Below are 25660 nucleotides of genomic sequence, written 5' to 3'. Positions count from 1 at the left end.
GGATGCGGCTTCCAGATTGTGTCGAATATCAGGTTGAATGTTACAGACGAGGCAAATGTGGGATAAGAACATAAACACAAACGCAGGAACAAACCGACAATCACAGTCAGCGTTTATCGATGTTAATCATACAGTAAAAAAAAACAACAACATGATTATAGTATAGCTAATACCCGTAATTTGAAAATGTGTGCATGTGTTGTGTACTCTTTCTCAGGACGTTCCATAGTGCTGTCTCAGCCCAGCCAGGTGTTACACATCCAGGCACCACAGACTGTCACCGCCAATGTGGTCACCATGCCGATGCTCAGCCAGGACAGGACCGTCCCTGTCGCTGCCTCTCCAGCGTATTCTGTCACGCTGCGAGCCCCGTCCTCCGATGATGACGTGAGTCCCGTCCTCGCTCTTTTATCACTCAAGTCTTCCTCCTTGTTACGTTGTTGAACTGCGCTGAGTTATATTGCTGCCCTCTTTCAAAGGGTTAATGGCAAACGTCCTCTTATGTGTAACTAGTCATGCAAGAGAATGTAACATTGCTTTGCCACGTTTGCATCTAAAAAAAACCTACAATTTGTCCCCTTCCAACTATCTATTATTTGTGTCATTATAGCCGGTTGCTCATGTACACATAACTGTAAGAATGTTATTTGATCAGGAGTCTCTAAATGATTTCAACATGATTTCTCAGTTTTGCCTCCATCAGTTACACCCAACATGGTCCCGAGGGGACTCCACCTGTTTTTCTCTGTCTGAGCTGAGTTACACATGAAACTCCGTTACACAAACGTGTGGTTGTTCACTTAGAAATCAAGTCGGTAAATACCGGTGAACTAGTGTCATTTTCCCAAACTCTGTAGATCTAGTTTGACATCTAAATGCTGAAAGCAAAATGTCAAACACTGAATCCTTAACATCCTTGTCAACCATTTAGTTTTGTTCTCTTTTTTTACTCTAATCTGTAGGGATTTTTGCTCTCACCCTTTTTAATTTGCTTCCTGTCTAAGAATGTGTCTAAGCAATTTATAAGCAACTTAATAGTACCTTCAAGAGTTGTGTTTGTGTGCATGCACATGGGAGGACTTGCCTGCGTGCATCACAGGCGTGCTTGTACTTGCCCACCATGTTACTATGATGTTGTGGATACCATGTCCAACATCTCACCCTATTTTTAGTGTTTTATTTTAATGTCACATACCATTAACTTCAATTTAACGGCCTAAAATATAATGTTGAAGGAAAAAGTTAACCCATGAGCCTCGAGGGCTTTAATGGAGCCACAAGCAGTTCCCAGATGATCATCGCTGACCTCAGTGGGGTTTCGTTGGAAAGATGAACGTTATGCATTTGTAGTTTATTCGGCGTGAACGGTGTCATAGAGAGATATTCGGCTACTCTCCATGTGGATGACAGAGGGTGAGATCTTTCCGTGTGTTGCGTTCAGGGGTGATGTCAGGACAGCTGCAGCGAACAGGAGACGCACACAAACACGCAAAGTTAACACACACAGCCTCCCGATCGTCAGTAATTCTCCCCAGTGCACTCGTTTCTCTTGGGTCTGTGTAATGACAGCATAGAGCTTTTATGGAATCCTATAAGGTGCAGCGGTGTCTGACACAGATATTTAAAAGTTAAAAAAGAAAACTCAATTATAGTGTGTTCTGTTGTACAAAGTTGTGGCCTCTCAATGTGCATGCTGGGCTTATTTTGGGTGGAAGAGTGTTATTCTTTTAAAGACCTGGGGGGGCGAGTTTGTTGGCCTGTGTTTCTGTTTCTTTTCTCTTTGTTGCTCGAATAAACTGCAAATGCATCTTTCTGCCGGTCTGAATTGTCCGTCTCCAAGTCAGAGAGATGCCGTGACTTTCAGCAACTTCAGTGTTGTTTCAGGCACAACAACTCCTAATGGCTCGCTGATGTCTGACCTTTTAGTGAGTTGAGAAACTCCTTTTTTTTTTTCCTGTGAGAAAATCTTTCACATTCAGCGTTTCCATTACGCCGTCTCGCTCAAACTGACGTGGCAGTGAAGTTGCAAAGTGAAGTTGCAAAATGCATCGTTGTTTATAAGGGTCGCTTTTTTTTTTTTTAATTAAGAGGAACCATATGTGTCACATTTGTGAAATGTCTCCAACTGTAAATCATTTGCAGTGATTTCTGGGACGACCACAGAAAATGGATCCAATTGTCAGCTATTATCAACTTATAGGAATAATCATTATGTGGTAGTGATGCATTACCCACGGACACGAAACAACATTAGTCATCACCTAATGTCACAACGTTCTGTTTTACCAGTCTGCTCAATTTGTCTTGACGTTAACTGTGTTTTTTTTAAATTTTTATCAGGCTATTTTAATGATTAACCTCAACCGAAACTTCGCAAGTGGTTGTTGTTTTATGAATGACAACTGTTGACCCCTGGCTGTAAAAGGGCCCGAGAGGAACAGACCTTGCGAACAGTGTCGAGGAATTCCCAACCTCAGAGGCCAAAACAAATACGCCTCTCAGCCATTTGTAAAGCAAATCAAGTCAATAAAGTTTACAATAGGTGATTAAAGGGGAGGGACTTCACATTAATCGTGAGGGGGAAAATAAGACGTGGCTTTTTTTGGAGCTGACACCTCCATTCATTTCTCAAGAGGGAGTGGTGAAAGTATTTACGATATTTTAGTGAAGGTGGGAAAAATATATGTTCATATTGCAGAATCTGGGTGTCTGATAATGATTTAAAGGGAGACTATGTGTGTTGTGCTAAATGGTGACGATTATGATTGAAATATAAGTAAAACACAGTTTAACAGTAGCACAAGTAGAGAGGAGTCATAAAGGCATACATCAATTATTTCATCTTTCTAAGTATGCATACCGGTCTCGCTGTAAATGGATTTTAGAGTCGTTTCCGGAGCCCACCGAGAAGCTTTTGAGCTGTGTGTGTGTGTGTGTGTGTGTGTGTGTGTGTGTGTGTGTGCTGCAGCTGTGTTCACTTTATAACCTCATTGTGTTTTTTTGGGCTACAGCACAGTGGTCGGGGGATGTGTAAAATGCCTGTTAAAGATGACGTGCTTGTGCCAGGTGGTACTACGTGTTGTATCTACAGTTTGCCCGTAACACACTGTTCATGTTGTTTACAGCACTGTATTTTGGGTTATAGTTAGCATATATAAGCCCCCGCGTTAAACGGCTGCTAACGATTACATGCTTCAGACAGGTGTTGTGCAGGATGAAGCATTGGCGACAGCTGTAAACAGCCATCAGGGATTGGGTCACTGTACTGTAATGAGTGCCTATACGGAAAGGGATTTAGCTGCGTGTAGGGGGGGTCTCAGCTGTGTGTGTGTGTGTGTGTGTGTGTGTGTGTGTGTGTGTGTGTGTGTGTGTGAGCGAGTGCCCTACCTCCAATGTGAGTGCTTTTATACCTTTAATTTTCTTTTGCATCAGTGTGCAGTTTCCAACTTGGAGTGCTCCGTTGAGTTCAAGAAAAATGGGATTATCATTGTTAAAAAGTGGAAAATGATATACTTTTATTGAAGTCCCAGAGAAACGGAAGTTAGAGCATCTTTAGCTTCTGTACTGTGAGTATTCCCCAGGGAAACTGAATATCTGTGCGGTGTACAGTTACAAGAGGGATTTAAATCAGATTTGATTGGGCCGCTAAAAATTGGGCAACCTTTTAGAATGAAGCGCGATCCGGAGCTACAGAGGACTGTGGCTCAACATACCTCGCTTGTCCTAAAAAGTTGCAGATTGATGGATAGATGCCATGAAAGTATTGTTTAAAATTGGTTATATGACCACCTTCTTAGTAAAGTTTTCATTTCATCTTGACGTTAAGTTTAATTTGTATTGACAAAGTAGGATTTGCAGACAGTTACAACAGCTGTAATGTAACTAATGGAAGTGTGAATTTTGTCATTTGTTACATGCCTTAAAAATACCGGTTCCTGCACTAATGGCTGCCTAAATACCTCAATGAGAAATCCGCCGCAAGACATGCTTTTTTGCTTCTGCTCTGCACCTACATGTTTAATCCCTAGCACAGTTGGTTAAGTACCGTGTGGGTGTTAAAGTGGATATTAAGGGAAATGGAGTACCTAAACAGTGATTTGCAACACAAATGGCTTTTAGGAAGATTCAACACCACAGGTTGACAGTTGTGTCACCTGAGGAACACATACCAGAGTTATAGGTGTTTAATGAGCTACAATAAAATCAGGAACTTGTTAAACTAAGCCCCCTCCTGTTCGGATAGGTTATTGGTTCATCACACACTTCCCCCTGGAGCAACCCTTCGGATGATGAATGAAAGGAGTCGACCCTCAACAGCAGAGGGGACAGCTCGGCATGCTGGGATATGTTGGCTTGTCAACTCTTGTTTTTTTCTCTCTTCACCTGCATTCATCCATTGAAGAGTTTTTGAGCAGGCATTCTGCCTTTCAGCAACACCCTGCAGCATGCGGCTGGCCACTTTGCAGTTCTGCAAGAGCAGCTGGAGGAAAAGTGCCCTGCTCACAGGCACTTTGGCAGTTTTTTTTTTCCTTTTTCCTTGTTGACTTTTCCCACAGACGCTGTAGTTTGAGTTTGAACCAGTGTCCGCGCTCTCACCCATTCCAGCGAGGTTCATTGAGAAATGCCATTTTTCTTTTTTGCCGCCTGCCCCTCATTTTCCTCCTCAGCCTCGTTCTGGTGGCGATGAGAAGTTCCCCCTTCTCTGCACTCCCTGGTAACTGCTTACTTGCAGCGTTCCCAGGCTCGGGCTAGTGGCACGGCTCCCAGTTTTGGGCTGGGAGACAGAGGGGTTTCTCAGGAGACGGAACACAAATACAGGGATCCAAATAACTTAATCACCAGCGGGACTATTAGGCCCAGGATCGTAGAGGCTTACTCTGGGGGAGGGAGTTTGAGTTTGGAGAAGGACAGGAGAGGGGTAACTGTGGCCTGGATGGTCAATGGAGGTGTTTGGGTAACACCACAGCCATGGGTCGTGTTAATTTGCCACAGGTCGTGTTACGGTCCTTACCTCACTTACCTTGAGTGGAAGGAATCCCAACCTTACTGGAAACAAGCTGTAAAACTACTCGTACTTATTTATTTATTAAGTATTTTCCCGCTTTTCTGTTTATGCTCACCTTTTCAGAGGTTTAGGCAACCTTCAATTCTAATGAAGCCTTAAATAAACAACAAAAAAATAGAAAAATGCTGATTATTGTCTATTTAATTACAAATGGACCTTTGTGTAAGATGCTAATTAAGGCAATTAAGACTTGTTTTTTTACATCCAGACCTGGAACATTGCCTCTGTGTTTATGTGTCTTAGATGTGAACCCATTTCTCAAAGAGTGACACACTCTCTAAACACATTCTTTTCCTTCACATATAGAACAGAGGTATTGCAGGCGGCCTCTGGACCTTTCAGAGGATTTTCGGTGTAAATATTTTCAAGCGGAAGCTTGATCGTGTGCACTTAAGGGCTCTTTTGGGAGATGTTAAAGCCATGATTTGTAGCAGAGGTGGCATCAACCCTAAAGACACATCTTGAACATGTCTGTATGATTCTGTCACCGTAGTAAACTGGACCATCAGCAGCCGAGGTGGTGCTCTCTCAGTGAGAATAACAAAGTCGACCCTGGCTTTTATGACGACTTCCACTACCCCTCTTCCAATTAGTTTCTCACTATGTGTTCTGTCTTTTTACTGGTGGTTTCTCTGTCAAGCACAGAGTCGCCCTTTTGAAACTTCTGCTGCCTTCTCTCACTTCTTCTTGTATGGAGGTTCTCACTGTTGTTCAATGTACCCCATACATCCTCCTCAGTATTAATGAGTGGGTGCAAAACCTTGACCGAGCAGATGGAGGTCTGGTTCTGGAAAATATGTAAAAGCATCTCTACCATTGACTGTACTATTGCATAAATAAATGTGTGTAATTCCATTTGTATGCCGACACACTTTCGGGTTGTCCATCCGTCCGTATGTCAGTTCATTTGTGAGTCTGTCTGCACGTACGTCCCATTCTCTTGAACGCAATATCAGGAACGACTGGTCGAGGCAAACAAGCGCGAGCTTTCCTACTTATCCCCTCGACACTTGTTTTGGGTGGTTTCACTGAAAGAGATTGCTCATATGAATGAAAAGTCATGTTCAACCAATTGTCGTTGAGATCATTGAAAACCATGCTGTGCCTTCTAATACCCATACCAACACATAATATCTCGAATACAGGATGTACTACTGCATCCGGTCACATTATGATCTACAACCCAACATGTGGCTCAGGCAGGCATTTCATCGTGTTTTCGCAATAACCATCCCTCTTTTCCTGTTAGGATAGGTGTGGTGAGCATACATCCACAATGGGATGACTTGATATGAGTAATGACATATTTCAAATGTGTGTTGCTGTTTCTGTCTTTGTCGCTCATCTCGCTTTAGTCGAAGTTGGGCCAGAGGCAGCAGCGCATGATAAAGAACCGCGAGTCGGCATCCCTGTCTCGGAAAAAGAAGAAAGACTACCTGCTCTCGCTGGAGGCTCGTCTGAACGTGGCGTTGTCTGAGAACGAGTCGCTCAAGAGTGAGAACGGCAACCTCAAGAGGCAGCTGGAGGGCATGCTGAGTGAGGTGAGAGCTCTCGCAGCCACAGCTCTGCCAATCCTTCCACACAGCCTGCACTTATAAAGATGCCTGTGCAAAGTAACAAAAGCGGAGGAATTTGCACAACAAGTCTTGAGAGAATTATGCATGTATAGAATCTCTGATTTGAAGTTTGTAATGCAACGTGATGCTTAACTTTTCCTGCAGAACACGGTGCTGAAGGTAACCGCCCCCAAGAGGAGAGCCGTGTGTCTCATGGTGGTGTTGATGTTCGTCATGCTCAACGTCGGACCAATGAGGTGAGCCTGTGACGCATGCTGTGCGACCATGGATTTCTCTCTGTATGTCTCCGCAGCAATCCGATTTTAGTTTCTAAAAGCTTGAATTCAGTTCAGAACAAAAGAACACCAATGATGGCGTGCTGTAGCTCGAGATACATGAACATTAACAGTAACTGCCACAAACTGTGGCTGTGCAAGAGTTTGATTACCGGAGGAAAACAAATGGGAATCCCCATGAGTCATTGTGGGAATCACGCCTCTCCTGTAAGACATTACGCAAAAAAACGTTTATTGAAAACAGAGCACAACATTTACCATTGAAATAATGTGTTCACACAAACCCACTTCCCCCATATTTCAGTTGACAAAGTTAATGAACATAGTGGAATAAAAATAAAAGTTGACAAATTGTAACGCAATCATCTCAGTATCTTAAAGAGGCCGGCGTTAAAAGGGAGCGTTTCAGACAGAAGGTGAATAAACGTATATTTTCAGAAAGACATCATGAAAATCAAATGGTTTTACAGTCTTATCCTGAGTGAAACTGATGTACCGGTAATTGGTAAAGAAACCGCGACGCCTAATAGTGCATCCATGCCAAATGGCTCTTGTGTGTACAATATCTTCCGCTCCTCTGTTGTTGCTGCCAGAGTTTTAGGACTTTGTGACTAATGCGTGAATCAGCCTCAAAACACCCGGTTTGATTGCGAGGAAAGTAAACACTTACCACTTAACAGATGTGAAAAGAAAATCATTTCAGACTACAAAAGAAGTGTAAACCATTTGTTTATGGCAATATTTCTTATCTGTGCTCGTAATGTTAACAGTCGTGACAAATTAACATACGTTACGTAAAACTACACTGGGGAAAATAGTTTATTCCACCCGGCTAGCAGATGGAGAGATTGCGTAATCCCACAAGCTCAACTCAAATCCACCTCTTAACTATATAACGATGACTTCTCTGTTCTCATGTTATGAAAATGTTTGTTTTCTCCTGGGATTAACTTCTTCCACAGAGACTGTTGGACGGGCTTGCTTTGATAATCTGCCTGCACTCTGTGCTGGGAATGTGTCCTTTCAGTTGTTCTCTAGAGCTTCGACATACATGAAAATGTTTCTGTGGGCCAGTGAATGAGTTTGTTTTTGCGACTTGAGAGGCATTCACAGTAGCTGAAGCATGTGTGTGTGTGTCTGTACCTGTGCTTGAATCTGTGTGTTTTGTGTTTGGGCTCTCCTTTTGGAATGTAAAATATGCCCGCTTTTGAGGTCGGATCCCTTTGAAATGAAAATGCCACCCAGAGAAGTAATACCGTTGAAAGAGACTGTGTATTTTTGCTTGTGTGCGCCCCGCCGTGCTTTGGGTTATGCAGTCTAGATCAAAGTTCAGATTCTGCTTGTGGCTAAAAACGAAAAACCCTCCTGTGCACAGGATGTGGGCCACATGGAATTTGGCGCTTATTTCAGTCCAGTAACCAGTTCTTTGTCTCAGTGCGTTTCCTCCATCCCAACTGTACTGATTTGGCCTCACCTGTCTCTTTTCCTCACCTCGCCTGTCCTCTGTTTCTTCAGTCTGTTTCAGGGTGGCCCGGGCTCCAAGCTCGGAGTTATCTCCACGCAGCAGGGCGGCAGACACCTGTTGGGTTTCTCCTCCGAGGCAGAAACTGAGGTTGTGATGGGCCCCGATCCCCTCGACGGTGGCCCCTCTGAGATGGCCGACAGGTAATGAGCTCAACACCTTACACAACGCCACGTCAGCAGACCCGGATGCACCTGTGCCTGGGCCCAGTCTGAATCGGTACAGCTCATTACCGCATGTGTAAACACGAGCGCCAGCCGATTACCAACTCTGTCCAAACGTCTGCTTTTTCAAATGCCTCCAGGCCCCTGGCTAGTTAGCCAGCAGTTGTGCTTTGAGTAACAAGGTGGGAAATTGGGGTCCGGCCTTGTTTGACATCCAGCTTTATATTGCCAGTAAGAGTTTATTTACCTAAAGGGTTGTATATTTGTCTTTCTTTTTTTAAAATGCGATTGAGGCCCAGCAGTCTCATTTGTAAATTGCATAAATAACATTCTTGTTTGGGGCATTACCTGCACCCCCCATGTCCTGAAATGTTTTGCGAGGTGGTCAGAGCGCCTAATGTGTGCATGGCATCGCCAGCCTGGGTTTTGTCAGATCTCTGCATCGGGTATGTTACATGTTAATGCGAACCATTCAGCTGTAGTGTCAGGTTTCCCGGCAGCATTACACCAGCGCGGGCAGGAAGGAACACATTAGCCTTTTACAAAAGGGTTGACAGCACCAAACGCACCGGGGACGAGGATGACGGGGGAGACATGCAACATAATCTCGGGGTCCCACTGAACAGGAAAGTGTGTGTGCGGGAAGGTTAATACAAGGCCCTCAGTTAGAATTATGATCAAGCCTCTGTGGGCTGACATGTTGTCTCGCCGAACCATTTCCAGAGCGTTTGGAACCGGGAACGCGAGGCCTAGTCGACGTGTTGGCTCAAATCAACGGGGCCTGGGGGAGGTATTACGTCGGTGGCAGGCGTTTTGGTAACAAGCCCCCTGCAGGTGGGCCCTGACTGTGGACAGTCTACATCATCACCTCAAGCAACATAATCATTCATTCGCAGGGTTATAACAGTTGTAATTAACGTCACAGTAACGTCTGAGGAGGAAGGTCAAGTCAAGCAATGCAGTTTGTTTCTAATCCATAATGTATTTAAACCCACTGTAATAACCCAGATTGTTGGGCTGTCCTGAATCAGACTTGGTGTGACCTGCAGGGTGGTGGTGCTCAGTTGTCTGTAACATGTTTCTGATCATTCTCTTAACAGCACGTGGACGTATCGTTTCAGAATCTGCACTTCCCCTCTCAGAATTTTTCTTCCATACAATTAGCGACTGAAGCTCTGCCACCTCTGCACATGTCAAGTATGAAGAATCTGAATCAATGAATCTCATTAGTAACCATTGAAATTCAAAAGGAATATAATTGTCCCCGCATTGAAGCCAAGCTGGTTTATTTTTTTGGTACCGTTTCACTTCCTGTTACCCGATCCACTCTGGGTGCTTCACCTCCGTCGGAGGGCAAGCGGCCATGTTGGCTCTCAGTTTGCATTCAAAGCATATTCTCAACATGTGGAAAATATTTTCGTACAGATTCTTGTTTGGAATGTTACATTGATGTGAGAGCATATGATAGGTCTCTGTTATCACTCTTCTCTTAGTGTAACGCCCTCTCTCTGCGTTGCAGCTCTGAGGATAAGGCCCTGATGGTGTTGAAGGATTCTATCTTCCTCAGGCCACCTCCCCCCTGCCAGCCTCCTGTTAACAGGACAAAGTGCTTAGAGTAAGTTAGGAACTCTTTAATGCATGGCCTACTTTGGTCCTTTTTTACGTAAGACCACAAAAATGCTCAAATTTGACCGAAAATGTAAAAAAAAAAGAAAAGCGAATAGTCTAATCCACTTTGATTGGCAGGTTGGCCCATGAGTTGAGGGGTTGGGTCCACCGTCATGAAGTACACCAGACCAAATCCCGGCGCATGACTAACAGCAATCACAAACCCACCAGGACCATTCTGGTAAGTCCATTCTGGTAAATCTAATGGGTCTTGTAAGAATGTTCGTGATGTTCAGTGTTTGCAATAAAGCTTACAAACTAAACTCTACTTGTAATTTAGGCCATATAAAGTTTTTAGGGTTTTTTTTGGCAAACCAAAACATTTCTTTCACCACTGTTTTACCTCACCTCCCCTTTTTTTCCCGCCTCTCATTTCTCTTTATTGGGCTGAGTTTAATCCGGCAGCCTTGAGAAAGTAAACACAACACTGTGGGATTAGTGCCCCCTGCTCTGTTTTTCCATCATTTTTTAAATATCTGTCACAGTAGGTCTAATCCATTAGGAGCTGCCTAGCTCGCATATACCCATTCTTCATTTGACGTCAAATAGAAAAGTACACGTGTTTATTTCTCATCTGCATTGAGCTGTTCTAGCCCCACAGACCGTCATACTGTAAGTCTTCACAGCATTTCAACCTATGTATATTAATAAAATAAAACTCTTTAATTGTATATTTGTTCATTTGAATAGTTTTACATGCAAGTTTAAATCTTAAGATTCCTAAACTATAAGTGATTTATCAGACACACAGTGGGACTGGAATGTGTGTGCTGATATCTAGATGTTTTAAAATGATGGTCAGTTGTGACAGAGTCTGTATTAAGTGTTGCGAACAGTTTATCCTGCTCCTACTAAAGATTAGTTGATATGAATATAAAGAGATTGTAGCTCATTCTGTGTTTTTCTTTCCTAACAGAAAGCAGAGAATAAGGAGAGTGCCCAGATTGTGACGGTCCAATACACAGAATCTACTGAGGAAAAGTGAGTGAAGGCCTATTTGATTTTAAAGCTGCATTAAGCATTTTGGGGGCAGAATATACTGTAGATATACAGTAACTACTGCTTGTGTGGTGAACCAACACTGTGGTAAAGTAGAACTGTTTAGTGCTGCAGACTGTATTGTTTATAGTCAGCGGGATACTCATAAACACATTGTGTAAAGCAACTGTAGACATAAACTGGTATGTTTCATTCAGTTGTATTTGACCAAATTGGCTCTTTGAATGGAACTGTAATGGGAAATATCATCTCTGCCTCTATTTCCACATTTCTGGTATTTGTGTGCTTTTCAGTTTTCATAATCTGTCTGATCATGCATGACCCCCTGAACAGCGTCAGAGGTTTTGTGGTCAGCAAGAACATTTCCCGCTGGACTGCACCGTGTAGTTAACATGAGGCAGAGGGAGACGATAGTTATCTGGCCACCCACAGGTTTTTTTACCCCAGTTGTAAGTCTGGCTATTAACATCCAGATCTACAGGACAAAAGAGGAAAACAAACGAGTTTCAGCAGTTAACCTCTGCAGGGCCACCTGTTGGCCAGAATGAAAATAGAAAATACACAAGAACGATTCCAACTACTGATTTTCTGTGGTTTAATTTCTTGATAAACCGATTAATTGCTTGGTTGCTAAACAGAATATTGTGTAAAATAATCATCATGTTTTCTCAAGATGATGTCATTCAATGTTTTGTTTTGTCTGACCAACAGTCTAAAACCCAAAGAGAATGAGTGTACTAATATCGATCTAATATCTATTTTATATTCATGTGAAAAACTATTTCAAACTACTGGATTTATTCAAGTTTATCAAAAAAACGAGGAAGAGAGAGGAAGAAGGAAGGAAGGAAGGAAGGAAAGGAGGAGGAGGGAGGGGGGTGGGAGGAAGGAAAGGAAAGGAAAGGAGGAGGGGAAGGAAGGAAGCAATGAAGGGAGGAGCGAGGGAAGGAAAGAAAAAAAAAGAAGGATGAGGAAGAAGGACGTTATATAATCTGAGGATCACATGTGTGTAGAACGTTCGGTTACACAACTAATGATGTCATCAGTTCCATAGAACGTTCCGTTACACAACAGTTGGGCTTGTTCCGTGACATCACAGAGAGTGTTCCGTCACATCAAAGGCGATGTCCTGTGATGTAACAGATCAGATGACCAGTAGGGCTAAGATTCACTGATCCAGTGAGTTGGGTCCACCAGATCCTTAGATGGAGTGGAATGCGACGGACCTCCAGCCCACAGAGGTAGGCCAGGGTGCTACACCTCTGTGGGTAGAGGCTATCCTGCATACCATCTCGTTGGCACGCTGGTGCTGTGGCTAGCACAGTCACCTCACAGGACGGCCCTCCTGTGTGGAGTTTACATGTTCTCCCCGTGTCAGCGTCAGTGGGTTCTATCTGGGCGATGGCGATTCCCCCACAATGTCAAGACATGTTAGGTTGTGTGAATGTGAGTGTGAATGTCTGTCTCAGTCCTGCTAGAGTCTGGATCCCTGTCCAGGGTGAACCCTGCCTTCGGCTCCGGCCCCCGTGCAATCCAGAATAGGATAAGAGGTTACAGAGGATGGATGGAAAAATACTACTAGAAGCAGTCGACTAGTGGAGCAACGGATCATATAAGTCACGGTTCAGATCAGCACGAAAGAAACAAGGGAGGAAATATAACTTTTAGATCTATGATCACATTGTTTTGCCACCGATACTAATTTTTGATAATTATTGATCCATATTAACAGTTACTGATCTCTTTGTTGTTTTACAGCAGCTGGTCTACAACGATATTATGTCACCGTCCCAAAAATAATTTCAATGCTCTGAAGTCAATAAACCATCAAAAATACAAAATGTGATTTTTTATAGTAATTTATAGTGTTTTTTTCTTCATAAAAACACACAATTCAAATGATAAAGAAATAAAAGATTGTATTTGTATTGACTGAAACAAATCAGTAGTTTGAATGATGTATAATAATGTGCTCAGAGCTCATGTTAGGAAGTTCAACAGCTCATATGTAAAACAAGGAAAAGCATTCTCATATTTGAGAACCTTGAACTAAATCATTTTCGGCATTTTTTTCTTGAAGAATTACATAAACAATCAATCAATTATCTAAATAGTTGCAGATTGATTTCATTTTGATTGACTGGTTAATGGACTTATAGTTGCAGCTCTTGATGACTGACTGTGTGCTCCACTAGTATACGTTGGATTATTTGTTGATTGAATGATCTTGTTCTTACACCAAGGAAGAAAGTGTCTGAATTGGGGTTAAACGGATAGAAAAATCAGATCATATTTGATATTAGAGTTTTGATAGAAATCTGATATCAAAACAGTTAAAGAATTTCATCTGCACCCAACTTGCCAAATATAATCCATGTCTCTGGCACAGAACATTGATTGGTATACGTGTCTTTTTCTCCTTGTTTCTGAATATTTCCAACTACTGATTTTCTGTGTTGCTCATATTTTTCTGTTGCTCTTCATCAACAGGAATCCAGGCAGTGAGCTGCAGGTATACTACGCACCTCATCACACCTACAGTGACTTCTTTGATGAGCTCAATCGTCGTGGTGACACTTTCTACGTAGTGTCTTTCCGCAGGGTGAGTGTCAACACTTTTGGTTTGTTACACTGACTCGAGAGGAGAAAAACGGGAGTTGGCTCCACTCAGAGTCTGACACAGTGGTTAAAATAAACGTTTTTCAAAGATCAACAACAATCAACCGTTGAACTTTTCAAATGTATATCCCAAACTGGCCATGAAAAGCAAGAAATGAATTATAGACGGAGTAACTTATGAATCATAAATGATATGCAATAGGTCCATTCCTCAACAGGGAGGTTTGATTTGAGAGAAAAGTGGAGGGTGGGGGAGGGGATGAAATACACACGCCCAAGGGTGTAACTACGCCTTTCCAGTCCAGTCTCCTCGGCCCATTTACAATCATCAAGACCGTGTTGTAGATTTCTAGGCATGGTTTATGTCACTGTTAAACTTCTTGGTCTTTATTCATTTGACCATTTTTCCACATTTGAGACTCTGAACCTGTTTTTAGTTAATAAAAGTTAAAAGATCACATAAAAGTTATTGGATTTGTTTGTTTCTTTTCAAAAATAAAAATGTATTTCGAGCGCCAAACTTAAATCCTTTTTGTTTTCAAGGAAAATAAAACAAATGTGCTGAAGGGGAAATCTTTTTCCTTTGAGTTCTATCCATTATTGTTTGTGTTTCATTATTATGGGAAGCTCCATCTCAACTGTGCCAAAGAAGGCACATTTATTTACAAATTTGTCCAAAAAGTAACATTAATTAAATTAAGTGTTTCTTCACAAAAACATATTTGGTCACTACTCCAAAGAGCTCATATCACACTCGACACCTCTGGGTGGTGTTAAGCCCTTAAATCCTCAGGATTACTCAGTGGGGCGGGACTTGTGAAGCATTTGGTCAAAGATCAAGACCCGCTTGTCACCGAGTAAGTCGCATAGGTTTGGCTCTCAGTCGGCATGGTGACAGCAGGGACAATGGTAACAATGGTGTTCCCGAGTTGAGGGCCTCCACAGGTCAAGTGGCTGTCGGTCAGTTTCCAGCAGCTCCGTGTTGCACGAGCAGTGTTTATAGAGGGTGTTCAACATTACAGCTCAAAAACCTCTCGGATACTTTCACTTTTAATCAACAGTTAAATAAAATAGCAGGTCAGAGTCTCACAGTTTTTGTAATGAATCACCCAGATTTACTGACTCTCGCTGTAATCGCATTTATAAACAATAACCACAGAGTGAAAACAGGCTTTTCAATGGTTTTAAAGCTTTGATTATTTTGATATGACGATGAGGAAATGACCATCACAGTACCTTGAGCCCAGGGCGATGTCTCCATATTGTTTGTTTTGTCTAAAACCCAAAGATGTTCAGTTTACAATCGCTTAAGACAAAGAAACACAAACAATCTTCACAATTGAGAAACTTGAACCACAGACTGTGGTTAATCCACTATAAAGATAGTTGCTGATTCACTTACTTGCGGTTGATGAGTCGATTCGTTTTCTCAGTTCTCAGAAGATTTGTGACTTTTTCTGACTTCCTCTGATTCTCATTTTAACATCAAATACAATATCACAAGTCCTGCCTTGTTTACCACATGCCTGGTCTTTTGGGGGATTTTTCAATGCTGAGGAGAACTTGTCCTGGTTTTAATAAGCGGGAAAGGTTCGAGGAATCAACGATGCATTATTGGGAATGACAGCAAGCACTAAAATAGTAAAAGACTGATCATAGATTACAGTTCTCACAGACTTTTATTAGCTTTTCTCAGTCAGTTTATTGGCCTTTATTTTGTTTCCTGGGTTTCAGTGAGTGTGTGTCGGCAAAAACGGGTGTGCTTTTGTTTTTATGTTCCAGTAGGTATGATGTTATTATTGAGATTTGCCAAAGCTCTGGATCAAATTTGGAATTTTGTTTGGATTTTTAAAGCCAATCCTTACCAATTTTGACTTGTGTCCCCGCGGGGGGGGGGGGGACTCGTCAGGTTCATCGTGGCCTCGTCTTGCCCTCCCAAGTGGTTGATGTCACTCTGCAGTATGTTGCGCGCTCAGAGATGGCCAGTCGTAGGTCAAGGTTGCTTTATCCTTGATAGATACATTACCACCACCTGCGGCGTTGTTTAAGTGTGAAACAAGGTGAGGTGATGGAAAACATAACTCTTAAGACCAAAACACGGAACTGCTCTCACTCCACCGCCGTTTTTGCGGTCTTGCTTCACTTCTGGTGTTGTTTCAGCACCTGTGGCTTTATGTATGTGTGCATTGAGGTGAGGTGGTGGAAACACTGGCTGCTTTCACCCTGCACCGTATCCCATTCAAGGAAAATTCACCTGTTTTCATAGCAGCTGCAGCTGGACCGGCGAGCTTGTCAGCTTGACAACACAGTCGAGGCATTTGTAGCATTTAATACTCCCTTTGGTGGCTGACAGTTTATCCTTTTATTCCTTGCAGTGCCAAGATCGTATATCACACCAAACCCTTTATTGTGAAGAAACACTACTGATGACGCTACACAAGATAACTTCTTAAGCTGAGTGCATCATCTTAGTGTTACTTGGCATTATGAAGAACAATGACATACAAAAGCCTCCCACACGTGCTCTGCTTTTCTTAATATTCTCTTTATTCCTATCCACACATATATCATGTTCTTCCCACACATGATCGATAAGTCTCCTTGATTGTACATATTCTACATTGCTCGTTTCTATCTTCCCGCTGTAATCTCTTCCTAAACCCCAGACCGCACTCCTGCCTGTCATCACCTCAACACCCCTCATTTTCAGTTCACCCAGGCGGAGTTTAGCAAGACGAGTTTGATAACAGTATTTAGGAGACGGGTGTTAATGAAAGGCATTATTGAGTTGTTTTATGGGAAAAGTAGGATCCAGTGATTCTTTGGAGATTGACCCACAAACAAGATATGTACTGCTTTGATTTTGACTCAGTCACACAACTTTATGGAAGTGAAATACTGAATTCACGGATTAACCCTTTAACTGTGCTCACATTTTTTGTTGTCTCTTCTTTTTAATTTTTTCAGTTCACTTTCTTTTCTTACAAACTGAGTCAAGATAATACAAAATCTATTTTTCAGATAATGTTGGATTTCATTCACCATCACAGTATCAATCATTAAACTGATTAAATGACTTGAGTCATAGCTTTTAAATCTGGCAGTGGACCTACAGCTAAACACCGCCGTGTGTGTGTGTGTGTGTGTGTGTGTGTGTGTGTGTGTGTGTGTGTGTGTGTGTGTGTGTGTGTGTGTGTGTGTGTGTGTGTGTGTGTGTGTGTGTGTGTGTGTGTGTGTGTGTGTGTGTGTGTGTGTGTGCGTGAGTCACATGTGTGTTCGCACATAAGCATTCCTCTCGCTCCCACAACTCCTTCTGGGAGGATGTGCTCAGATTAAAACTCTTCCCGCTCATTCTCTTATGAATTCTAGTAGACTTCTAGTAGATCAATAAGTGCAATAAGTGCTCCAATAGCCTAGAGTAACAGTAGACTGATTTAAACTATTTAGATGATGGGGCCAGGTATTAAAAAAAGTGCTCAATTTGAAGAATTCTATGACTAGAAAGGCCGTCATGGAAATTGTTGCCTTATGCGAGGACCCTTAGACCTCCCAGATGTCCATTGCATCATTGATAACCTCAAGATGTTAATGCATGTCCTCCAGAGGATCTACTCCTCAAACTCAAAATCTTGATGAACAACTGGCGAATGCATGCAACCGACCGTTTTTATTCGCTTTCAAATGAGTTGTATTTTCCTCCTGGTGACCTTCTCCTCTTTGTTCTCAGGATCATCTTCTACTTCCTGCCACCAGCCACAACAAAGGAAGTCGACCCAAGATGTCTTTGGTGTTGCCAGCCATGAACATAAACGGTTGGCACTGCAGCACAGACACAACAGTTGGGCGGGGGGGGGGGGTTTGGTCACTCCACACAATGTAACAGATGAAAGGCGAGCTGGGAGTAGATTCAGAAACGCGTCTCCCTACAAGAATGCATTACTTGTGCTGTACGACACTTGACACTCCTATTACCAAAAATAGAGCACTTTTGCTTTTTAAGCCTATTAAGATGATTCTTATCCTCTTTTTCATCTGTGCTGGTATTTTTTTCAAAAATCTACCTTCTTGGATGTAGAGTGTGTGTTGCCAGTTTAACTTCAATCAAAGTTTCTTGAAAGATTTTGTTTGCCAAAAAGTTTCTTTGACTCAAAGCCCTTTTCGCCCCCTACCTCCTTGTGAGCCCTTTGTGGTTTCTGTGATGTCCTTCAGCCTCTGATTATGCTTTCTGTTGCATTTAGCAATGCTGTCAAGTGTCTGTACAGCCACAGCCACTGACACCAACCACAGAGAGACACAAGCATACAAAATTGCCTTTTTAGTTCAGTTCAGCCATTCCCTTTTCATTGTAGCTTTGATTTTTTTCTTTGATTTTTTTTCTTTGTGTGATGAAAATAATGAAGGTGACGCCTGTGACTTGAGAATTTCGTTAGATTTACCAAAGTTATATTACAGATATTTTTTAAGAAAAAACATTTTTAAATGTCTTTATGCTGGCACCTAATGCGACCACATCTTTGTTATCACTAAATACATTGCTTGAACTTGAGCATTACTATTTGGAATTGACTTGGATCATTCTTTTATATAATAGGCAACATCAGTAAAACAAGATGCAACAAAGGAATACATAGATATACATTTACTGAATTGTTATTATTAAGATGATAAATCGTACACCAGCAACTTGGTAAAAAGTCTTTAAAAAAAATTGAACTACAAAACAAGTGTGGACCTTTTTCAATGCTCAACAAATTGGCCAAAACTTAAACAGGAATTATAATTCCAGTGCATATATAGTATACAAACATAGAATTGAATCGAATAGATCGGCCCCATTGTCACCGATATCAGATCCAGCTATTTGAGTCAGCACACTGTTCAACGTGTCGTTATGTTTCTTCTTCGCTAAATGTGAGTTTGTGAGCGTGTTACATGCCAGGTAGGAGTAGTTTACCTAAGAAATAATTATTCTGGACAATTTTGGTCCTGGCGGAAATGTAAACACTTTGGTTTTGAGCGTGCCACGCACAACATTCACTGTCGCACATGATGGCTGCATGCTAGTGATGAACCATCAAATGCAGGTTCTCTTCAGGTTATAGAGCAGGGACAACGCTCATCTAGACTGCTTGAATTCCTCTCAAAGAGAACAGTTGCTGTCCACATCTTGTCATAGTGGGTGGCAATCAGAGCGCTCTTGGTTGCGGTTTGGGGGGGAAGGTGGTTTCCACCAGCTCGTCTGAGATGCAATCACCCGTTTATTTGACCGCCTGCCCTCAGAAACAAAACCTCTTGTAAACAGTTTACCAATGGTATACTCGAGGTACGCCTCACTATCTGAACATTCAAATCGACTTGGACTTGGACTGTTGCATTTGTTGCCAACTTGTTTTTGTTTTTTTTCCTGAATCACTAAAGTATACAGATGTTCTTGATTTCCATGAGCTCATCATAGCTTTTCTCCATGGTCTTCAGATCTGCTGGATTATCAATACGGTATGTCAAGAGTCCGGTCATCAGAGATTCCAGTGGAATGAAGTCGTCTTTGGCCAAATGCTGCAGTTAATTATCAGGTGGCTTGATTTTCACTAAGCCTGCGGGACTGAAAGGAAACTTGTTCAAGAGGGGTCGCGTTTGTGTTGGGTGTGAGCAATTAGGAAGACCGCCTGTTGTTGTTGGGTGCTTGCCTGGCATTCTTATCAGAACTCCTCTTGTTCCTCTGATATCTCGCCGTCTCGTCTGTGGCAAAGCACCAGCACCAGATTTGATTAGTCAACCAGCTCCGAGAGGAGTGAGTCAGTGGAATATGAGCCTCTTACTCAGCAGGGAAGACATGGCCGATGGGAAATAGCTTTTTTTTTTCTTTTTCCTGGGAGGGGGGGCCGTAAGAGATGAAGATTGATGAAGGTAAACATTGTTCTTGGTTGGTCTTGTCGAGGAGGAATGTTACAGTTCGTGCCGGTCAGATGGCCCATTGAAACAGCAGTAAATAGTGAAATCCAAGACGTCCTTTTCAGCTAATTGTTGAAATGGCCAAACAAAGGTGGCTTTCAGGGAGAGATATCGAAAAGTCTGGAAAGATTCTTGGTAGCTCGAGGAAAGGGCCTTCGATTTGCATGTTCTGTCATGGAGGGGCTACAGTTGGCCGCAAATGCAAAACATTGTGTACCAAAAGTCTTTTCCAGCTTGTTTCAGGCATTTGGTGTGTTTGCATCTAATGCGCCGGCGAGATCATGTGGTATCTTTTAGAGAGAGAGGACAAACGGCAGTTTTATTTTCGCACAGATGCACGTACAGTAGCTTCACTTTCAGGCGCCACAACTGCTCCTCCTGCTAGTTCCTCGATGACCTGACAGAAAGCATGCGTGGACTTCAGTTGAAGTGCGAGCCAACAGATGGCTGCCACAGACGTGGTGGTGATTCTCAACACCCTCCTTCATACGTTAAAATAAAAAAAAGCCCCACGTGTCACACAGATGACAGCCTTCAAGTCGCATTTTATATTTATGTTGCCTTTGAAACTTTTTGAAGTGATTAAGTGCAAATGTACACATTTAGCTGGGCGAGACCCTTGGCAAAGCACAAACACTGTCCTCTCTCTGGAGCGTGATTGCTCCACAGTGGAGGATAATTCGTTCCAGCTCCCTGTTGCTGCTCTCCTTTAGGAATGCCTTCCTTCTCCAGTCGCTAAATGGTTTTCATCTGGAGGAGGTGGATAGACTCCGCTAATCTGGAGGCAGCGTTTGTTCTGTCGTGGTCGATAAGTGAACGTTGAATATGGAGACTTTGATGTAAGCCGTCGACTCGTTGCTGTCCACGGTTCGGAGGCTTTGTTACAGTTACTTGACCGTGACCGCCTTGGTTCTGTCTGAAAAAAACGTATCTGGCTGAGCAGTGGCTCCACATAAGGACCGGAGGGTTTGTTTATTTAACATCCCCCGAGTTTGAAAGTAGCTCAATCAAGTGGAAGCGACATGTTTGGAGGAGAGGAATGTTTTGGAGGTGACATCATTTACAGGTGGATCGACCGTGGGAGACGCACGGCAGTCTGTTTTTTTTTTTTTTTCCTTCTCTGAGATTGTACATGTGCGCTGTAGCTAACAGGCAGCCTTCTCTGTGGGGTTCAAGGATAGAGCTCCGCACCACTGAAGAAGATGGGGGGTCACATTTTCCTACTCCTCTAATCTAAACAAACACCCAGTGCTCTGAAAAGGAGTGCACTCTTAGCAACCCACATGTTTAACCCTTGCCACCCTTGCAAAATGAACTTGTGGAAGTGATTCTTATGCCTCAGCGACTTAATTCTCCATACGTAAAGCTAGCTATTAGCATTGCTAGCTATGTGAGATTAATTATCTAATGGTAAAACATGACTTTGTTGTTCTACATTGGCTCGTTCCACTATTGTAGAATCATTCATTCAATAGAAGATGAACATATTGGCAGAATTTCCCGACTCAAAAAGGCTTAAAAAAGTGTGTGGATTAGTAGGTTATGTGAACGTCTCAGTTGCCTAATAACCATCCGATTAGACCCGCATTTATTTTTATTGGCTTTGTCATTTTGTGATTAAATTAGCTGAGGAGTTGCTTCCTTTCTGACATTAAGAAAAGCTTCCGTCGTGAACAAGTCCTCAGTGTGTGTGCCAGTCTGGCAGCCACCACCGTCCCCCCGGAGATGCGCTCTCAGGTTTCCTCCGATGCGTCGTTGCCAGACAGCAGGGTTTTATCAGCGCACACCGGCTCACTGTGTCGCTGAAACTTTCTGGAACATCTCCAGATGGCACCAGTAAACGGGGGAGGGAAAGGAGACCACGCGGAGCAGGACGGTAGATTTGGCAGCTTCTTCAGAGAGCTGCTGTTTGAAGCTGTGCCCCGTGGCTGCGTGTTTGTGTGTTTCTCGTTTCACCGTTCAGGCTTCTCAAGCAGGCGGCTGAAGAGAGTTTAGACACTTTGGTAATTTGGTGAAAAGGTGGATATAAACAGTGTGGAGGATTAAATGGGAATCCTCAATTTTTGGATAATGATGCTTAGATTATGGTCCACAAATTACATTGTAATTATTATTTTAAATTGTTGGGCACTTATAAAGAAATGATGGGGTGCAGTAATCTCGCTAAGGGGGAACAGAACTTTGACACATCATTGCACATAACGTGTCAGCAAAAAGTTGCCTGTGTACACTTGAGCAAAAATCAACATTCCTTTGAAGTCCAATATTCACTTGGATTTACATTTATTATTATCATTATTTTATACATCCATCAGAATTTGCAGGATTTCCATTATATTCGTCCTCCTCATGTGTTGTGCATTTGGATTATGAGTGTAACACTTTTCCACTTTGTGCATCTGTTGGGGTTTATTATTGGATTTAAATGAGCTCAGTGATGGTAATGTCAGAACCGTTTAGTGTGATTTGAACTGTGCAGCAATGAAAGGACCTTGAACCATTCGGGGGGGGAGAAAAAAAAATCAATTGTGATCTCATGAAACTATATGGAGATACGCAGAGAATAACTTTTCTAGCTCTGCTTCAGAGGCTTAATTTAAGATAGACATTGCGTCATAAAATCCTAACCCAGAGGATGGTTTCCAGAGATGTCTGTTGAAACGCTGAAGCCATTTGAGGAGTTCCAGTTTCACCGCAGGTGCAAAAGCGGAAGCTCGGCAGCAGATGAAGTCATACTCTGCATTACGTCCACGAACCATTTAATCATATGAACATCCGCGGAGTCTTCTGGCTGCAGAAGGGGCTATTGTATTGTCACCGTACCATCTGATAAATTCTCTAAAGTACACATCCGTGGAAATCCTGCCGAGAGGCAGAAGAAGCTGATGTCTTGCACAGGTGTCTGGGAAAACGACTGCAGATTTTAAAACAACTTGCAGCGCTCTCAGGAATTTTAAAGACGCCTACAGCTCCATTTGTGAGTCATATAAGCGTGCACTAAGACTGACTGAGGTGTGTTTGTCTTGTGTGCTCCATATGTGGAATGTTGCTATCATCCATCCTGTCTCTCTCGCTAACATACAAAGGAAGCCACATGTTCTCGAGTTGTTCGTTAATGTATTTTCCACAAAGGACCCTTCAACATGCTGGTAAGAGCTTTTTATAGAAAAAGAATTTGACATGCTCTTCCCCCCAAAGCTCTAGGAGATCACAAAACCATGAACCAAAACCGTTGCCTCAAGTCCAGCATCTTTTTCCCAAACTTGAATTTCTCAAGATAAAGCCAGCTGTTTGCACGTCACACATCAGGACGACCTTGGGGAAAATGTATTTATGTTTGATAACAAGCTTTGTGTTTATCATGGACTGTGTTGTAGTCTCTGGGACTTTTTCCAAACACAATATAGCCTGACTCATCAACATTGATCTCTTTCTCGCCAGAGTTTCTTTTCTTTTCATCTCTTAAAAATGACGAGAAGAAGTCTGAAGGATCACTGACTCAACATCGGTGATCACTCTCTCTTTCTCTCTCCCACACTAGCTCCAGAGTTCCCTCTCAAATGTGCATGTCCTGCTATTGTTTAGGGCTGTTTTGTTTATCTCTATGATGGAGAAATCCAGAATGTGACTCACCTCTGGACTCCATATGTGACCCGGCCTCAACCCCTCTCCCGCTGCGGTTCTCAGACCCCCCCCCCCCCCCCCCCCCCCACAACTGCCTCAAAACAATACTCTTTTACGCTCCCAGAATACTCTTATCATGTCTTTCTGCAACTCGAGTGACAGAAAACCTGCCAGTGATTATGATGACGAATACAGTGAGGCGAGCACTATTCGTGTCTTGAGTTGATTAAATCCTTTCCTGTTATATAAACCCACTGCTGATGTAGCAAATACACAAACCAGTCAACAATAACCTAATGACCGCTTCCTTTGCTGCCATTGCAGACAGCATCATAAGGGACAAAGACTACGAGGTGATGATGCAGATTGACTGTGAAGTGACGGACACCAAGATCATCCACATCAGGTCTTCCGCCATCCCACCGCTGCTGCGGGTCAACCGCACACAGACGTTTTACCAGCACTCATCGACCGACAGCCAGGCCGCGCCTCCGGTCGCTGTGCTCATGGGGTCTGCTTAAGATCGCTCTACACCACCTGTTATTATTTATAACTCCTCCACTAAATCCACGAAGACAAACAAAAGATAAGACGCCAGTTGACACTTTTTTTCTTTTTTTTTTATCTTGTGCGTGTGATGAAGTATATTTCAAATCTGGTGAACTCCCACTGACTTGATTTATATGTAAGTGAAATACAAATTGTCAGCACTAGTCGGCTGCATTCTTTATTAGGGCTGATATCCGGAGGTGGTCTGTAATAGGGTCCGAGCAGACGCCTGCTCCTTGTGTGGCAACACTGACTTCTCCCCGTAACCCCAGATGACCCACATAAGGGTAATTGCTTAACGGCGGGGGGGGCTGAGCATTGAACCCTGAGTCACCCCGTCATAACACAAATACTTTCTCCCCGTAGCGGCTGTCCTCAAGCCTGCTCTTTCTTTTTGGATTCTTAATTTCGGGAGCGAGCTGCAGAAACAGACACAACTGAAAATAATTATGCACAGAAGATTGATCGCACTGGGAAGGCATTTGTGTTTGTTTCGTGGTTACAAAACGGAGCGCTGTAATGCTCTCTCTTACTCATTTGTAGTCTGTTGGCCTCTAGATAAAATATAATTGGGAAAACAGTGAAACAGTAGGAGATGCCAGATTAATTAGAGGCAGTCAGTAAACTCAGGAAGTCAGGTGATCTGTGAAAGCTAGCAGGCTAACCACTATGTTGTTGGCTGGTTTCCCATCCATTCAAGGATTCAGGTGTTGTTTTTTTTTGTCAGTTTTGAGATCTTTGCACTGTGCTTCTCTTATGTTATTGAACAGATTCAGATACTGTACATATTTATTTCTATTATCATGTAACAGTAAAGCCGACTCCTGTGGTGAGATGTAATTCTCCCTTTTTTCGTGGTTAGAATTTATTCTGTCAAGATTTATTGACTTTACATTTTCTCTATCTGTCTGATTACACTTTTATTCTAGTCGCTTCAGAAAACAAAATGACTGTATTGTATATAAATGGTGGATTGGAAGGAAATGTATCATAAATGTTAGAACTATCGGGTATTTTTCACTGGGTAGCCACCCTTTTTTTTTATCTCCCAAAAAATGATCTGCATCAAATTTGAAACCCAATGCCTCAATGCCTTTACAGTTGAGCTAAAAATGGCAATGTTTGACTTCTAACCTTGGGGAGAAACATAGTTTGAGTCCTGACTTCTCCGTCCGTGGGCAAAATTGCACTTTTATTTGGTTCACTTGAGCCTATATTGAAATTGCAACCTACTAGAAACTGTTGCATTATCTGAGTTTTAGTCCTAATTAGTTGTAAATATTTGCACTATAAATGCAGAACCTGGGAAGATCAATTCTGTCTTTTACTTATTGATGTTTTTGCAAAATTTATATTATATAAGATTTTTAGCTACATGATTGTACAGATGGTTATGTTTTAGCTCAAGCCCATACAAAGATGACCTTTGCCTGTGTTTTCTTGAGCCAAGCCATCTGTGTGTCTGTGTGTGTAATTCTTTTTTCCCCTTTTGGTTTCAAACATATTTGATTCACCGCATTGTTTCATTGCATCCAAACAGTACAATTAAAAATGTGTGAGTGTTTTGTTTTTTCGTATTCTATTATGTGCATAAACCAAAATAAACACTGGATTTTACTATACCTTTGTGTGTATCCTTTGGGCTA

At 42.5% G+C, this 25660-nt stretch overlaps 1 protein-coding gene across 1 annotated transcript in view; it reads left to right on the top strand.

Annotated features, from left to right (window-relative positions):
- Positions 1–25636, top strand: part of atf6 (activating transcription factor 6) — a 30434-nt gene extending 4798 nt beyond the window's left edge. Inside the window, exons 7-16 of the mRNA XM_079158236.1 lie at positions 218–387; positions 6421–6606; positions 6787–6878; positions 8433–8582; positions 10123–10218; positions 10350–10452; positions 11188–11252; positions 13761–13872; positions 17617–17701; positions 23790–25636. Coding sequence (XP_079014362.1) covers positions 218–387; positions 6421–6606; positions 6787–6878; positions 8433–8582; positions 10123–10218; positions 10350–10452; positions 11188–11252; positions 13761–13872; positions 17617–17701; positions 23790–23986 — 1256 coding nt within the window. The 3' untranslated portion in view covers positions 23987–25636. The remainder of the gene's footprint in view (positions 1–217; positions 388–6420; positions 6607–6786; positions 6879–8432; positions 8583–10122; positions 10219–10349; positions 10453–11187; positions 11253–13760; positions 13873–17616; positions 17702–23789) is intronic.
- The last annotated feature ends 24 nt before the right edge of the window (positions 25637–25660 follow it).

Source organism: Pholis gunnellus, assembly GCF_910591455.1.
Source record: "Pholis gunnellus genome assembly, chromosome: 4".
NCBI lineage: Eukaryota > Metazoa > Chordata > Actinopteri > Perciformes > Pholidae > Pholis > Pholis gunnellus.
The sequence above is the reverse complement of the archived record's forward strand: the minus strand, read 5'-3'. Positions and strand labels throughout refer to the sequence as shown.